The 17,212-nt window shown below is 45.8% G+C and overlaps 2 protein-coding genes across 2 annotated transcripts; one reads left to right on the forward strand and one right to left on the reverse strand.

Moving 5' to 3' along the window:
- Window positions 1-3,065: 3,065 nt before the first annotated feature.
- BPIFA3 (BPI fold containing family A member 3) lies at window positions 3,066-11,781 on the forward strand. The gene is made up of 7 exons (XM_043884159.1): window positions 3,066-3,296; window positions 6,981-7,131; window positions 8,144-8,251; window positions 9,124-9,273; window positions 10,475-10,559; window positions 10,978-11,041; window positions 11,560-11,781. The coding sequence occupies exons 1-7, from the start codon at window positions 3,173-3,175 to the stop codon at window positions 11,592-11,594; spliced, it is 717 nt and encodes a 238-aa protein (XP_043740094.1). The 5' UTR covers window positions 3,066-3,172; the 3' UTR covers window positions 11,595-11,781.
- A 4,138-nt stretch (window positions 11,782-15,919) lies between these two features.
- Window positions 15,920-16,972, reverse strand: LOC122682079 (small nuclear ribonucleoprotein-associated protein B'-like). Its single transcript, XM_043884817.1, has 2 exons — window positions 16,217-16,972; window positions 15,920-16,072 (listed from the first exon to the last, which is right to left on the reverse strand). Exons 1-2 carry the CDS (start codon window positions 16,899-16,901, stop codon window positions 16,035-16,037), a joined length of 723 nt encoding a protein of 240 aa, XP_043740752.1. The 5' UTR covers window positions 16,902-16,972; the 3' UTR covers window positions 15,920-16,034.
- Between the last annotated feature and the right edge of the window lie 240 nt (window positions 16,973-17,212).

Here is a 17,212-nt window from a genome sequence, read left to right on the forward strand (position 1 = left end):
GAAGAGCTGTTAAATGTGGTCAGATTTTGGGAGTGTTGACAGGACTTCTGGACAGATGGGTTATGAGAGATGAGGAGAGAGAAGTCAAGGGGGACCCCAAGGGCTGCAGCTGGAGCCACTGGATGGATTGGGATACCATTTCTCAAGAAGGTGAGGACAGGGGATTTGAGCTGAATTCTCTATGACCCTCAACCCAGAGCAACAAGGTAAACTTATACTTTGCAGTGCTTTGATTTCAAGGCTCTCTCTCCCCTCCCTGTAAATCTTAACCACAAACCGCCCATCCAATGATTCAGTCATTCATTTGTGCCAACTAACAAACATTGCTAGTAACTGCCACATGGTAAACATGGGAAGCACTAGACACATGAGGATGGATTAAACTCACACCCTGTCCTCAGAAACATTTACTTTAGTGCGGGATTTAGAGACCAACCAAAAATGCAGCCAAAGATGGAGAAGCTCTATACAGTCAGCGAAAACAAGACTGGGAGCTGACTGTGGCTCAGATCATAAACTCCTTATTGCCAAATTCAGACTTAAATTGAAGAAAGTAGGGAAAACTGCTAGACCATTCAGATATGACCTAAATCAAATCCCTTATGATTATACAATGGAAGTGACAAATAGATTCACAGGATTAGATCTGATAGACAGATTGCCTGAAGAACTATGGATGGAGGTTCGTGGCTTTGTACAGGAGGCAGTGATAAAGACCATCCCCAAGAAAAAGAAATGTAAAAAGGCAAAATGGTTGTCTTACAAATAACTGAGAAAAGAAGAGAAGCTAAAGGCAAAGGAGAAAAGGAAAGATACACCCATATGAAAGCAGAGTTCCAAACACTAGCAAAGAGAAATAAGAAAGCCTTCCTCAGTGATCAATGCAAAGAAATAGAGGAAAACAACAGAATGGGAAAGACTATTAGAGATCTCTTCAAGAAAGTTAGAGATACCAAGGGAACATTTCATGCAAAGATGGACTCAATAAAGGACAGAAATGGTATGGGCCGTACAGCAGCAGAAGGTATTAAGATGAGGTAGCAAGAATACACAGAAGAACTACACAAAAAAGATTGTCATGACCCAGATAATCACGATGGTGTGATCACTCACATAGAGCCAGACATCCTGGAGTGTGAAGTCAAGTGGGCCTTAGGAAGCATCACTACAAACAAAGCTAGTGGAGGTGATGGAATTCCAGTTGAGCTATTTCAAATCCTAAAAGACGATGCTGTGAAAGTGCTGCACTCAATATGCCAGCAAATTTGGAAAACTCAGCAGTGGTCACAGGACTGGAAAAAGCCAGTTTTCATTCCAATCCCAAAGAAAGGCAATGCCAAAGAATGTTCAAACTACCACAAAATTGCATTCATCTCACATGCTAGCAAAGTAATGCTCAAAGTTCTTCAAGCCAGGTTTAACAGTACATGAACCGTGAACTTCCAGATGTTCAAGCTGGATTTAGAAAAGGCAAAAGGACCAGAGATCAAATTGACAACATCTGCTGGATCATTGAAAAAGCAAGAGAGTTCCAGAAAAACATCTACTTCTTTATTGATCATGTCAAAGCCTTTGGCTGCCTGGATCACAACAAACTCTGGAAAATTCTTCAAGAAGGGAATACCAGACCATCTCACCTGCCTCCTGAGAAATCTGTATGCAGGTCAAGAAGCAACAGTTAGAACCAGACATGGAACAACAGACTGGTTCTAAATTGGGAAAGGAGTACATCAAGGCTACATATTGTCACCCTTCTTATTTAACTTATATGCAGAGTACATTATGCAAAATGCTGGACTGGATGAAGCACAAGCTGGAATCAAGATTGCTGGGAGAATTATCAATAACCTCAGATATGCAGATGACACCACCCTTATGGCAGAAAGCAAAGAAGAGCTAAAGAGCCTCTTGATGAAAGTTAAAGAGGAGAGTGAAAAAGTTGGCTTAAAACTCAACATTCAGAAAACTTAGATCATGGCATCTGGTCCCATCACTTCATGGCAAATAAATGGGGAAACAATGGAAACAGTGAGAGACTTTATTTTGGGGGGCTCCAAAATCACTGCAGATGATGACTACAGCCATGAAGTTAAAAGATGCTTACTCCTTGGAAGAAAAGCTATGACCAACCTAGACAGCATATTAAAAAACAGAGACATTACTTTACCAACAAAGGTCCATCTAGTCAAAGCTGTGGTCTTTAGAGTAGTCATGTATGGATGTGAGAGTTGGACTATAAAGAAAGCTGAGCACTGAAGAACTGATGCTTTTGAACTGTGGTGTTGGAAAAGACTTTTGAGAATCCCTTGGACTGCAAGGAGATCCAACCAGTCCATCCTAAAGGAAACCAGTCCTGAATACTCATTGGGAGGATTGATGCTGAAGCTGAACTTCCAATACTTTGGCCACCTGATGCGAAGAACTGACTCATTGAAAAAGGCCCTGATGCTGGAAAAGATTGAAGGCAGAAGGAGAAGGGGATGACAGAGGATGAGATGGTTGGATAGCATCACCAACTCAATGGACATGAGTTTGAGTAAGCTCCGGGAGTTGGTGATGAACAGGGAAACTTGGGGTGCTACAGTCCCTGGAGTCGCAAAGAGTTGTACACGACTGAGTGACTGGACTAAGTTGAACTGAACAGAGACCACCATTCTCACTATTTCATGTATTCAGTCATTCAGTCATCAATAAACAATCACCAGCACTTAATTTCTAGCAAGCAAGCATGGTGGTAGACATTACAGACGATCCTGCCCTTAGGAAAAATCCTAGTCCAATTGGGAAGCCTGAGATTAACCATCCTCACCCATTCATTCATTCATTTATTCACTGAAGAGTCACCAACACCCAGCCTGTGCAGAGTCTGGGAGAGGACTCCTGCTGGATGACCCAACAGTGGGCTCTACTGGGTGTCTCCAAGCAACCAGGCTTCCCTCTGGATCCCTGGCCTCACCCCAGTGTTCCACCTGCTGCCCTCACCATGTGAGCAAGCCCCGGCGGCAGCTGCCAGAGCCCATCATAACACCTCCCCACAGCATGCTGGAGGCTAACTCTGGTGTCATCTTCCTACCAAAAACCATGAGTCCATTCATCCCGGTGGCCACCCTTGCAGCCATCCACCTGTGTATCAACTGATCTTTCTTGATACCCACAGGTCCCAGAACCCAGGATGCATTCTGTCTGGAGGCTCCTGGTCCTCCTCGGCTTGCTGGCCTTGCCCTCAGCCCTACACAAGCCACAGCAGCCTGGCCTGGCCAAGACCCACACAGACAGCAAGTCGGCTCTGGCAAGAAGTAAGCTAACCTCGTGCTCTGCCCGCCATCACAGGGAGGGTGGGAAGGCATTACCCAGCTAGATGAGCTGGGATCAGTCACTTACCCACTTTTCTTCTTTTTCATAGACCCGAAGTACAAAAAAAATTGAGGTTGAGTTGATCATATGCCTATTCATAACACATCGTCATTATCAGGCACCATGGCAAGGCCCCTCTTGTGTTTTTTGTTATTTTCCCCTCAATCTCTTATTATTCCCCTCTTCCTTGGCAGGCAATGCAGCATGTTTAATATATGTGTTTTTAAATGCTCATATCCTTGTAAAACATAGGTTGGCCATAATGGTTGTTCTGGTTCTTCCATGACATCTTAATGATGTCAATAAATAAGTTGGTGCCAACCCAATAAATAAGATTTCATAAACAAGACTTCATTTTTTTTTTTTTTTACTGCTTTTTCTGGACATTGTGCTGTTGACATCTGTTGCTTCATATTAGTGCAGAAAAGTCCATGAAATTTGTCCACTTCACCACCACTTGTCCATTTCCCTAGGGATGATCACTTGAGTTGTCTCTAACTCCCCGCTATTATAAACTGCACAGTGATGAACATTCTCACATGTATTCCTTTTAGAAGCTGTAGGAGAATTTCTCTGGGGTATGTCCTAAAGGGAGATGTCTGGGCTCTAAGGAAGATGCAAACTGAATTTAACTAAAGACTGCTAGGTTGCTCTCTAGAATGATTACACCCATTCCAGTAACAAACAAGGATACCTCTGTCCTCATGTTTCCCAACACTGGAGAGAACCCACCTGTATCAGTCTCCTTGGGCTGCCATAGCAACATACTACAGACCGGGGTGCTTGAACCACAGACATTTATTGTCTCACATCTCTGGAGGCTGGAAGTTCAAGTTGCCAGGGTTGGTTTCTGGTGAAACCTCTCTTCCTGGCTTGCAGAGAGCCACCTTCTCACTGTGTCCTCACCAAGCCTTTCCTCTGAGTGCACACAGAGAGTGAGTGAGTGAGTGTACTTTGGTGTCTCTTCTTCTTAAAAGGACACCAATCCCAGTGGATTAAGGCCCCACCCTTATGACCTGGTTTAAGCTTAACTCCTCCCTCAAGGCTTCATCTCCAAATACAGTCAAATTGGAGTCTGAGGCTTCAATATGTTCATTTGGGGAGGGGTAACGCAATTCAGTACATAATGTCATCTTTCTAAATGTCTGCTAGCCTGTTTTGTTTTGTTGTGTTGTGAGCAATATCTAATTGTTTTAGCTTGACTATCTGATTAGTAGGAACTTTGAGCACCATATCTTTTCTTTTTTAATTTTATTTATTTATTTATGACTGCACTGGGTCTTCATTGCTGTGTGTGGGCTTTCTCTAGTTTCCACAAGTAGGGGCTACTCTTCACTGCAGTGCATGGGCGTCTCATTGCCTTGGCTTCTCTTGTTGCGGAGCACAGGCTCTAGGCATGCAGGCTTCAGTAGTTGCAGCACGTCAGCTCAATAGTTGCAGCTTATGGGCTCTAGAGCGTGGACTCGGTAGTCGTGGTGCATGGGCTTAGTTGCCCTGCAGTATATGGGTCCTTAGCCAGTGAATTCTTAACCACTGGACCACCAGGGAGGTCCTGAGCATCACCTCTTAATTTTTTTAGCCATTTTGACTTCTTTGAATTCCCTGTTCTTACCCTTTGCCCATTTTTCTATTTGCTTTGCATTCTTTAAATTCTCTTTGATTTGAGGAGACGTTAATTTATTTGACGTTAGTCCCTTGTCAGTCTAAGCACTGTTAACATTTCTCCCGAACTGTCATCTGTTAACTTTGTTGGTAGATGCTTCATTGAACAGGAATATTTTCAAACTTACATGTAAGATTTTAATCCATTTGGAGGTAATCTTTATGTATATTTATATACATAAGTTAGAGATTCAACTTCACTTCTCTCCATATGAGTCCATTTTCTCAACTCATCTACTAAATGATTAAGTTTCCAAACACGTGGATTCCCTTTTAAGTTCTGTGTTCTGTTTCCATACCAAGAACATAGTATTTTAAATACTATGCCATTTCATCTGATAGAACTTTCTTCTTCCAAATGAATTTTAGACTGGGTTTAGTTCATTGAAAAAGAAAAAGTAATCTTCTGGAAATTTGATTAGGATTTCATTGAATTTGTTAATGAATTTAATGATATTTTTGCAGTATTACATTATCCAATTATAAATTTAGTATACCTTTTCATTTATTCAGATTTTATTTTATAACCCTTAATAGAATTTTAAATTTCAGTAAATGTCTTGAGCATGCTTTGTAAAATTGATTCCTAGAGATTTTGTGAGTTTTGTTGCCTCAGTAAATATTGCCTGATTTTCTTTTATATTTTCTAGTTGGTATTGCTGGTACACATGAGAGGAAAGTTGTTGATTTTTGAAAATTAATCTGCTACCCCAAAGTCTTATGGTTTATTAGTTCTAGTAATTTTTCTTATTTATTTTGTTCAATTTTCTGTCTAGAGTATTACATCATCTGTAAATAGTGGCAGTCTTTTCTATTTTCTTCTAAACCTTATAGTTCCTGTGCCTTTTTCTTATTTTGCAGTATAGCCAAGGTCTCCTATAGGGATGGGAATATATCTAGAGTTCTTCACTAAGTATATTTTCTATAGGTTTTTGGAACATAGTTTTTATTTTGTTAAAGAAGTCCCCTTATATTCCTAGTTTCCTAAATGTTTCTTAATCATAAATCCATATTAGCCTTTAACAAGTGCTTTTCTGCATCTAAAAATTATCATTTTTACATCTATTATGTTAATATGATAAATTATATTAACAGATTTTCTTATGTTAAACCCATCTTAGCATTTCTGAAATAAATATTATATTTTATAATGTATGATAATTATATCTTTACAAGCTACTATTTTATAATGTATTTTTGTAATATACTATAATGTATCTATAATGTATCAAACTAAAATTTATATTTTGTAATGTCATGTGATATTTTTATAATGTACTATTAGATTTGTTAGCTAGTCATTTATTTAGGATCTCAGCAAATTTTTCATATATAAAATTGATACATAACTTCCCTTATACTGTTCTTTTTTTTCTAATTTTTTATTTTTAATTGGAGGATAATTGCTTTGCAGTGTTGTGTTGGTTTCTTCTGTACGACAACCTGAATCAGCTCTAAGTATACCTGTGTTCCTTCCCTCTTGAGCCGCCCTCACACCACTCCATCCCACCACTCTAGGTCATCAGTCCTGTACTGTTCTTGAAGCAAGTTGTACTAGCCTCATAAAATGAATTTTGCATCTTCTTCTTTTTCCATTTACTTTCATAATTACCTTTTTATAAAGTTGGGTAAGAGTCTTCCATGAAACCAGGGACTCTTTGCGACCCATGGACGGTAGCCCACCAGGCTCCTCTGTCCATGGAATTCTCCGGGCACAAGTACTGGATACTGGAATGGGTTGCATTTCCTACTCCAGGGGATCTTCCTCCAGGGATCAAACCTGGGTCTCCTGCATTGCAGGCAGATTTCTTTACCATCTGAGCCACCAGGGAAGCCCCCCAGTAGATCACTCGGCAAGAAGTGGGTGCTGCAGCCTGCAACCTGGGCCTCCTGGCTCCAACACCTGCCCCCCCCACCTTTACCAGGACATCATGCAATGTCACTGGTGCCATGTCCATTTCCAGTTATTGCCCAGGGCCTCATGAAGCACGATACAGAGGGCCGAATCCAGAACATTCACCTCCTGGACAGTCTGAATGCCTCTGGGCAGATGGCCCCGGGGATGGTGGGCTGGCTAATCGGCAGCATGAGCCTTCATCGCGATCAAGAAAGCAGGTGAGATCCTGAACACCATCCCTGGCCCTGGGAATCCTTAAAAGGCTCTGGGTCAGAGGGCAGAGTTGAGGGCATGGAGGTACAAGCCCTGTGAAGAAGGAAGGAGGGAAGATGAGTTGGGGGTGGTCACTGGGGAAGGCAGCACAGCATAGTCATTAAAGGCAGAGGTTTCGGGAGCAAAAGTGTCCTCATTTACATCCTGGCACTCCCACCAACTTTGGGGAAATTGCTGGACCACTCTGATCTCATCTATGACATAGGTACCCAGAGCACAGTCCAGATAACATCTGGGGTGCCATAGGAACCAAGGGTTAGAGTCAGACATTTGAACCCCACTTTATTGCTTAAAAGCTGTGTGACCCTGGGCAAGGCATTTGAGCTCCCCAAGCTTCAGCCTTGAGTCCCATCAGTGAAATGGGCATAATGACCCCTGCCTCCTGGGGTTGTTAGGGGCTTTCCCCACAGCACTCATAGCCACTGCATAGCCACTAATTAAACAACTGCATAGCCATTGGTATAATTAGTCTCACAGAACTGGGCCTGTCCTTCACTTCCACTTGCCCTGCTTCCTCTCAATGGATGCAGGTCTCAAAGCTACTCAACTGTAACACCTGCTGTGCCCTTGACCTGCCTTGTCTGTGATCTGAATCCCTCATTCCCTCCACTTTAATGAGCGCCAGTGCTCATCACCTTGATGTATGAGGCCACAATCACTTCCCTTCATTCATTCCTTTAAGAGTCATCCTCTGAGAGTATTAGGCTGGCTCTGAGAACAAGCCCAGTGGCTGGGTCTCCAGTTGGCTGTGGATTTCACGAGACAACTGTATGGAGCTATTAGGGGCGCTTGGGGTCAGCTTGCAGCCCAGGACTCCTACTGGGAGCTCTTGCCTGCAGAACATCTGTAAAAGGATCTGACTCCAAACCCAACTGCCAGCCTTGTCTGTCAACCCAAAGTCTTGAGATTTGAGGTCCTTCAGCATTGGTGGGGGCCTTTTTCTCCTTCCTTGTGTAGTGCCAACATTACCAACGCTCAGCTGGACTATGGTGGGATCCGGATGTCTTTCCATAAGGAGTGGTTCACAGCAAACATCTCACTTGGATTTGACATTGACTTGAGACTGTGAGTCATATAGAAGCAGGGTCTAAACGGCACTGCTCCTCTTCATTGGGAACCCGGGAGTGGAGGCAGGCAGATTTTGGCCATTTGGGGAACCCAGGTCTTTCTGCCCCAACCTGGTTTCAAATCCTGGTTTCCAAACTCACTTGCTGTGTAACCTCAGGCAAGTCACTTCACCTCTCTGAGCCTTGGTTTCTTCAGCTGAAATGTAGATGGTGATCACTGATAAGTGGAGACAGGTCCTTTGCTCATTTAAACTTACATGAGTTCCCTACAATGCCCTTTAAAAAGAGAAACACTTTAATGATCTCAACACCCTTCCCTCTGCCTGTTTATCCTTTAACATTTGCTGCTCCCAAGGAAATGGAGGGCTCCACTAAATGGTAAAGATTTTTAGAATAAAATTAAATCTCTATTTTTTAATTTCCAGAGGCCCCCTCCCAGAAAGTGTTAGTCACTCAGTCGTGTCTGACTCTTTGCCATGTCACAGACTGTAGCCTGTCAGGCTCCTCTGTCGATGGGATTTCCCAGGCAAGAATACTGGAGTGGGTTGCCATTCCTTTCTCCAGGGGATCCTCCCAACGCAGGAATTGAACCCGGGGCTCTTGGCTTGCGGGCAGACTATTTTACCATCTGAGCAACCAGGGAAGCCCAAAGGCCCCCGAATCTCGTCTATTTAAAGGATTTTTGGAAGCCAATACTCAGGCTAGTAACATTTTTCTCCTTAATCACTGACAACAAAATTTAACATCCAGGCACCATGGAGCCCCACTGGGCTGGTTTGGCCAAAAAGCCACTCTCCATGTTGGCTGCTTTCTCCTCCTACTCTTTCTCTGTCTCCTGCCCTTCCCCCTCCTCCTCTCTCTCATCCCCAGGCCCTTCAATAACCACATCGTAAAGACACACGAACGCATGAACCTCTCTGTGGAGTTCTGGCTGGAGAAAGATGAGTTTGGCCGGAGGGATCTGGTGATAGGCAAATGCCACGTGGAGCCCAGGAGTGTCCACACGACCTTCCTCACTGAGTAAGATCCCAGCCACCCCCTCCCAGGGCTGGGCGCCTTCCCAACTGGCACTGGCTTTGGTCTGATGTCTCCACCACCTCCTGGAAAACCCCTAGACTGATCTCACCCTTTCCCCCAGATCTCTTCCTCCTCTTGCATTCCCATCCCGGGGATGGCCCTGCCACCTGCCCAGAAGCCAGCCTCTTCCTCCCCCTCCCCACAGGCCGTCTTCACCAGGTCCCATCAGTGACCACCTGGCAACCCTCACCCGCCCCCTGTCTCTCCATCCCCACACCCACTGGCCAGGCTCATAGTCCACTTTCTGAACCTCCTCCGGCTTTCCCTGACTCAGACCTCACTGCCTTCACTCCGTTCTCCCCCTGCAGCAGGGGGATTTTCTGGTCTTCATTCTCCGCCTGCCCAGAAATACGGTCTTGTTCTTCACCCCCACCTCTGCTTCAAACCCTCCAGTGGTTCTCCAACACCCTCTGGATAGAGAGCAAACTCCTGGATGTCCCTCAAGGCCCTACTTGTCCTTTCCCACGCCGCACTCTGCAGCCCTTTGCCCTCGAGCCTCTCTGAGGACTCCCTCCATCAGTATGACATATTTTCATGCCACTGTGCCTTCGTACATGCTGGTCCTTAGGCCTACATACCCCTCCCTTCTCCTTTAAAGCTCCTCCTCATCACTCAGCCAGTCGACAGATACTTGATGAGAACCTACTATGTGATAGACATGGTGCGCTTAATGCTAGGGATACAGTAGTGAACACGATAGGAAAAAACAGATCTAAATGAAGATCTGCAGGCTGGCTGACCAAGTGAGTGAATCCCAACAGACTATGAGTCCCTCAAGGGGCAAGATCTGTGTCTGATTTCTCTCCATAATTCCAGATGGCTGAAAGCAACTAGGTCCTCAGAGTATGTCTGTTCATTTATTCATCAGATATTCACTGAATGCCCAGATCGTGCCAGACATCCATGAAGAGGACTGTGGGGTGTGGCTACTGACCTGGTTCTAATCTAATCAGTGCTGAACTAGCTGTGTGGCCTTGGGCAAGGCACATCACTTCGCCCTTTGATCATTGCTTACAGTGACACCTCTCATGTAGAGCTGGTTGAGGAGTCAATGGTTGTGTGAGATGTTCTCCACACACAGCCCCTGACATTAGCGTTTCCTGTATTTATCTGTTCTGTGGGACACACCCACCTCTCTTTCTAGAGCTATCCCACCAAAGGTGAATCCTTTTCTCCGCAACTTCAGAGACAACCTGGAAAAAGTTATCCCACATCTCATAGAAAGTCAGGTAAGTTTGAGAAAAAGGGTTTTCACCTTGGGCATCCTTGAGTCTGTGGGTCAGGGCATATATATTGGCATTTCATTGAAGAAATGGGTCTTTAGAACCTGGGAAATCTCCATTAAAATGTTGTTTTGCATCTACTGGCTGTGTCCTTAGGCAAGTGACTTAGCCTCCCTGAACCTCAGTTTCCCCATCTGTAACATGGGAACCATCACACTCTCTATTTCACGGAAAGTCACAGAGATTCAGGGGGACAAAGCAGAGTAATGTGGTGCATGGCTCCTGGCAAATAGTTGGCACTCAATACAGGGGAGCCACTCTTGCCATGATTCCTTGTTGAAATCCCATGGCTCCCAGCCACAGGCCCTCCAGCTTTCTTCTTCCAGTCCCTGGTCTGACCCTCCTTTCTGTCCTGGTGGCCCAGGTGTGTCCTCTGATTGACGAGATACTCAGGCAGCTGGATGTGAAACTGTTGAAAAGCCTCATGGGTAAGTGAGCACCTGTGTCCGTTTGGCAGGGAGGACTGAAGATGGGCAAATGGACAAGAGAGCTGCCCCTGCTTCAGCTCCCATGGAGGCCTTCTGATGGGTGTCTGAATGTGCTCTGAGGACACTCGGAGGTGAATGTGTGACCATGACCATCACTGTCCCAAGTGAGGTGGGACAGTAGAGGGCACCCTTACCTATCAGGCTGTACCCCATCAAACCTCCAGGTCACCAGAGCTGGCCCAAGATCTCCACTCAATCTTTAGGGAGCACTGACCCCCCTACCTGAGCCCACCTGAGCCCCAGTTGCAGATAAACAGATAAAGTCCCTGCCTTCAGGGAACTCACTGTGAATGGAAGACACAAGAAGTGAATATTTAGATATCGTTTGAAGAGCTTCAATGCAAATGTTCCCAGCACTGGGCCTTGGTCAGCATGGAAGGATGAGAGACCCCTTCAGTGTGGACCTGGAGAGTGGGGGGCAGACACTTGGTGACTGATTCTGCCTCTTCTCCTTACAGAACAGGATATTGCTTATGAACTCAACCAACTTTGAGTCCAGCCAACCTTCCATGAACTAGACTTGAGTGCCCTCCAGCAGCCACTGATGATTAGAGGGAAATAACACACTTGGAGACCTTAAGTCTCCCTTACAGTGGGGCTTCTGATGCCCCAAAAACTTGTACCACAGGTTCTATGGACATCCTGTCCTCTTCCATAATAAATTCTAACTCTGAAGAGTGCAAAGGGCCTCCTGAGTAGGTCCTAAGGTTTGGGTTCCAGAAGTCAGACCTGATGAAGATCCGTCCCGAGACTGGATATACCTGGGTTTGCTCATCAACCCAGAAATGACACAGAAAACATCATTTCTTATCCTGTAATTGGCAGCCAGTAGCCCCCATCCATGAATCTGCTCATCAGTGCAGGGAGGGTCCTGTTGAGATTTCCCATCCTCTCATCCATTCAACCCATGTTTATTGAGCACCTGGCTTCCCTTGTGGTTCAGATGGTAAAGATTCTGCCTGCAATGCAGGAGACCTGGATTTGATCCCTGGGTTGGGAAGATCCCCTGGAGAAGGAAACATCAACCCACTCCAGTATTCTTGCCAGGAGAATTCCACTGACAGAGGAGCCTGGAGGGCTACAGTCCAGGGGGTTGCAGAGAGTTGGACATGACACTTTCACTTTATTGAGCATCTAATATGGATTCCAAGGGAGTGAAGAATGGTGACAGAGTGGTAAAGTAGAAACACTTGCACCAAACAGATCTGAGTTCAAGTTCTATTCCACCCAATAAGAAGTTCCATGATGAGCATATGGACATGTGCATCAGGGTAGCCAGTGACCACACACACCCTCCACCCGCCCCCAGCATAGACCTGGCACATTTACTCATGATTAGATGATGGGTGAGTCCTGGTCTTAGGACTCCCTGGCTGTGTCAGGGACAAGGCACTTCACCTTTTGGTCTTCCTCCCCTGCAGAAAGGGGATAGAGATCTTGCAGGACATGAAGCAACAGGAGCCAGCACACTGCTGGAGGGAGGTGAGTCATAACTCCACTTTATAAAACTAGGTGGCAGCATCTCCAGAAGGGCAACATATTCCTCCCTCTGACCCAAAATCCCTCCCCTAAGTACAGAAATATGTGTCTGTGGACACCACAAGACCTGTCCAAGATTGCTCGTGGCAGCCATAGTCCTAAGAGCCCCAAAGCGAAAACTCCCTAAGTGCACATCAAAAAAAATGGATAAATACAGTGGATAGATAAATAGCTTGTGGGACGGTCACCTGCAGAATGCTCTACAGTAAAGATCATGACCTGCACTCACTCTACTGCATGGATGAATCTCACACACCTAATAAAGCCAGGCTCCAAAACACAGATCTCCCATCTATGTGAAGCTCAAATACAGCAGACCTAATCCATGCAGTCAGCAGTCAAGAAGGTGTTATGCTCGGGGAGATGCTTAGTGACTGGAACTAGAGGGAGGGGCTCTGCAGGGCTGACGCCATTCTGTTTCTTGATCTGGGTGCTGATTACAGGGAAGGTGTTCAGTTTGTGAAAGTTCATTGAGCTCTTCGCTTATGTGCGTTTTTCCCACTGGTGTTATACTTTAACCAAAAATTTTTATTTTGAAAATAAAAACTATTTACCCTGCAGGATATTTGCAGGAATGCACAAAAGCAGTTGCAGTATGATTAGCATGTGCTAGGTCCATGGGAAGTGCTTATTAAAAATCCTTTAATTTGTTGTTAATAAGTTGATTAATGACTATTCAATTCTTTTTTTTTTTTTTAAGTTGCAGCGTGAGAACTCTTAGTTGCAGCATGTGGGACCTAGTTCCTTAATCAGGTATCGAACATGGGTCCCGCATTGGGAGCTCAGAGTCTTAGCCACTGGGACCACCAGAGAAGTCCCTCAGTTCTTAAATATAGATTCCTGTCCTCCTCCACCCAAGCCAAGGAAGAGCATACTGAGAAATAAAGAGGAAATAACACACACACACAATTAATAGCAGTAACACACACATTTAAAGACTCAGCATATGCCAAGCTTGGTGCTCAGAGCTTGCATCCAGCATCTCATTAAATCCTCACAGAAACCGCATGAAGTTCAAAACTGTTGTCCTATTCAAAACTGCTATCCTCACACAGCCAGGAAATGACCAAGCCAACTGCTCTCAAGCAGCCAGACTTCAGAGCCCACAACTTTGACCACTATGAACCCCCCACTTCAGTCTTCCCTCCCAACATCCCTGCACCCATCTACACACCCCCTGCACTTAGGGGAAAATGATGAAATATTCATTCAGCTTGACTGACAAGCTCAAACAAGGAGGTGTCAACAGCTCAGAGATGAGAGTGGGGCAAGCGATACTCATGTCTCCATCTTTCAACTCAGACTCCCTAATCCAAAATGCCTCACCACGGATTTGCAACCCTAAACGCCCACGTTCACACAAAAGATTCCCCTTGACAGCCTTGAGTTTACGGGATTTTCCTGCTCATGATCTAAAGAGCAAACACGGGAGGGCTGGACCTCAACCTCCGGCAAGGTTGCCTGGTCCCTCGGTGAAAGCAGCTTTTGTCCGCCTTTCTTCTGACCCCTGCCAGGAGTGCCTTTCTCAAGAGCCCTCCTCGGGTTTCTTGAATTCTGGTGGTATTTGTTTTGTTTTGTTTTGTTTTGTTTCATTTTAAGGTTCACAGAGCTGTGGACTCATCATGTTTTCTCCTGGAGAAGCTTGGTGCACAATGGATCTCTAATATGATACTGGGGCCTGGGGTAGTGGGTAATTGAAGCAGAAATTCAGCCCCAAATACTCGGATGCTTGCTCCAGACCCTGCCCCCTATACTTGTAACAACTTCCTCTCCCTTCCATACAGAGTTCTGGCTCCCAGGGGACAAAGCTAGCATCCCACACCCAAGTTCTGGAGAGCAGACCTTGCACAATTGAAAAATAAAATGAACTCTGCCCTTTAAAAAGGGATCTCTTGATTCACAAAACAATGCCAGGAAAGACTCCCCAACACAATCACAATCTGATATGTAGGATGAAAAGGGCACAACCTCCAGTTTGTGAGAAACACAATGAGAAGGCAGTGGCATCACCAACGTGGAAAACACTGTCTTGAAATGTTAACTGGGTGTCCGTCTACACTTCTTGATGCCTCATGACCCTTGTCCTGCTCGGGGCAGGGAAACCAGCCACACCGGTGCGGCCGGGAAGGGCAACTTGAGCAGAAGCTAAGAGAAGGCTCTTGAGTCTCGGAAGCCTGGGTCTCTGACAAAGCATCAGTGACAAAGAACAGACGAGTGGTTGCCAGTTGCAGGGGCGGGAGGGAGTCGGGAGGAGGGAAGGAGTGACTCTGAAAGGGCGTCATGAGTGTATTTGGGGGGTGATGGAAATGTTCTGTAGTAACCTGATTATTATTGTGGCTACATAAGACTATTCATATGTTAAAACTCATTGAATTATACACCCCCCCCAAAGTCAATTTTACTGTAGGTTGATTCTTTTTTAAGCCTGAGTTTTTCAATTTCAAAATGTGGGACATAGGAGAATAGCATGTATATGACTGTATTATAGTATAGTCTAATGCTATACATTAAGAATAGCATGTATATGGCTAATCGAAGGAAGGTTTCCTGCCCCCCAGACTAGAAAATCTCCCCTGTTGGTGGAGTGTGTGAGTCCAAGAGAAACTGAAGAGAACATAGTTGTAGTGGGTTCTGAGAAGTGTCTCCCGCTTCTCCCCAGGCAAACCTTGGCGTGAGAGGAGGGCCAGCAGAAACCCCAGGTCAATGTGGGGGATTCCAGAATGGGTAGGATCTGTGTCCATGTTCCCTTCCAGAGCCAGGAAAGATGGCAGGACCCCAAGGAAAGAAGGTCAACTGGAAGGTCATAGTCCAGACAGACGGGCTAAGGTAGCCCCCCAGGGTCCTGCCTAAGGCCCAAGGAATTGCGACACAGAACACTTTTGGGTGTCCAGGAAGAGAGTAAAAAGTAAAGGTTAAATTTGAAGGGATGGAATTTCCCTGATGTTCCAGTGGTTAAGAACCCACCTGTTAATGCAGGGAATGCAGGTTTAACCCCTAGTCAGGAAACTAAGATCCCACATACCACAGAGCGACTAAGTCTGCCTGCAGCAATGACTGAGCCCATACCTGGCAATGAAAGATCCCACAGGCTTCAGCCAAGACCCAGTGCAGACAAATAAGAGGGAAGGAACAGGGAGGGAGGTTCAAGAGGGAGGGGACGTAAGTTTACCAGTGGTTGATTCATGCTGTTTTATGGCAGAAACCAGCACAACACTGTAAAGCGATTATCCTCTGATTAAAAATAAAAGAGAAAATATAATTTTTTTTTTTTTGCATTTATAATATTCTCTTAAAGAGTTTATTATAAACTAGTGTCACAGGCCACAAGGAAGTAAAAGGACTATGTACAGCCTTACGGGAAACAGGCAGGGAGCTGAGGAGGGCCAAGATGAGCCTAGGGCCTTGGTGGGCGCATTCCCGGGGGAGGGGGCCCTGTAAGGGAAACCAGACAATCCGGTGAGACTCTGCGAACAACGGCTTAACAAACAAACAGGTGTGGTAACGTGGCCCTGGAGAATCGGGCCCAAGCCTCTGTGGAGCTACTTCCATAACTCTGTGGCCAAGGTCAAAGAAGGCCTCGCATCCCTGGGGGAGGAGGCCGCATCCCCGGTGGCGGCATGCCCATAGGAGTTCCTCGTCCAGGTGGGATCCCCATTGGGGGACCCATGGGAGGCCTCATACCAGGAGGTGGGCCCATCATGCCTGGAGGGGGTGCCCCTTGGCCCATAGGTGGTGGAGGACCTGCACGGCCAGGTGGGTACTGGGTTGGGGCCCCTGCAATACTGGTTGTGGCAGCAGCTGCAGCTGCTGCAACAGTACCTCTTCCTTGTGGGGTCATCACCTGTTGGGATGGACCGCCAACCCCACGGACTGGCCCAGCAAGTCCTGCAGAAGCCTGAGGCATAGGAACCCCAGCTGGGATTCCTCTACCAGCAGCTCTGCCAATCCCTGGGCCCCCAGCAGCTCCAGCAAGTGGCACTCGGGCAATGCCAGTATCTTTTGGAGGTGGTCCCTCTACTGTCATTGAGACCAGGTTCTCCCCTCGAAGTAGCACGAGACCAAGGACTCGCTTCTCTTCTCTCTCTGCTTGTTTTGAGTTCTTTGGTTTGATCTTCCTGAACTCATCACAGTCACAGAGGATCAAATTCATATGCTTGTCAAAGGCTTTAAAGGTGCCGATGAAGATACGGCCATCTTGCAGGATACACCTCATCCTGTAGTCAATGTGTTGCAGCATCTTGCTGCTCTTGCCCACGGTCATGGTGGCGGTTCTGATGGCTCGGATTCCCGCCGGATTCGCTTTCACGGAGGCCTAGAAGCCCACTAGTAACTCCGAGAAAATATAATTTAAAAAGTTAATTTGAAGGGGCTTTTAGGGTGGAAGGGAAACGCAGCATCTAAGCATCGAGGAACCAAATGGTATGTGGCTGTCTCTACATTTTCAGTCAAAACAAGGACAGGGCATCCTCCTTCAGATGCTCTGACACAAATAAAGCCCCTGGAACAGAAATAAAATTCCAGGGGGGAGTGGGGACCGTTCTGTTATTCAGCAAAATGATACTTGAAATATTA

The sequence above is a fragment of the Cervus elaphus genome, chromosome 23, assembly GCF_910594005.1.
Source record: "Cervus elaphus chromosome 23, mCerEla1.1, whole genome shotgun sequence".
Taxonomy (NCBI): domain Eukaryota; kingdom Metazoa; phylum Chordata; class Mammalia; order Artiodactyla; family Cervidae; genus Cervus; species Cervus elaphus.

Coding starts and splice junctions, on each gene's coding strand:
- BPIFA3 (XM_043884159.1), top strand. CDS start 3,173: ATGCATTCTGTCTGGAGGCTCCTGGTCCTCCTCGGCTTGCTGGCCTTG. Junction 9,274..10,474: donor CACACGACCTTCCTCACTGA/GTAAGATCCCAG, acceptor CTCTCTTTCTAG/AGCTATCCCACCAAAGGTGA. Junction 11,042..11,559: donor ACTGTTGAAAAGCCTCATGG/GTAAGTGAGCAC, acceptor TTCTCCTTACAG/AACAGGATATTGCTTATGAA.
- LOC122682079 (XM_043884817.1), bottom strand. CDS start 16,901: ATGACCGTGGGCAAGAGCAGCAAGATGCTGCAACACATTGACTACAGG. Junction 16,073..16,216: donor TCCTCCCCCAGGGATGCGAG/GCCTTCTTTGAC, acceptor TTTCCCTTACAG/GGCCCCCTCCCCCGGGAATG.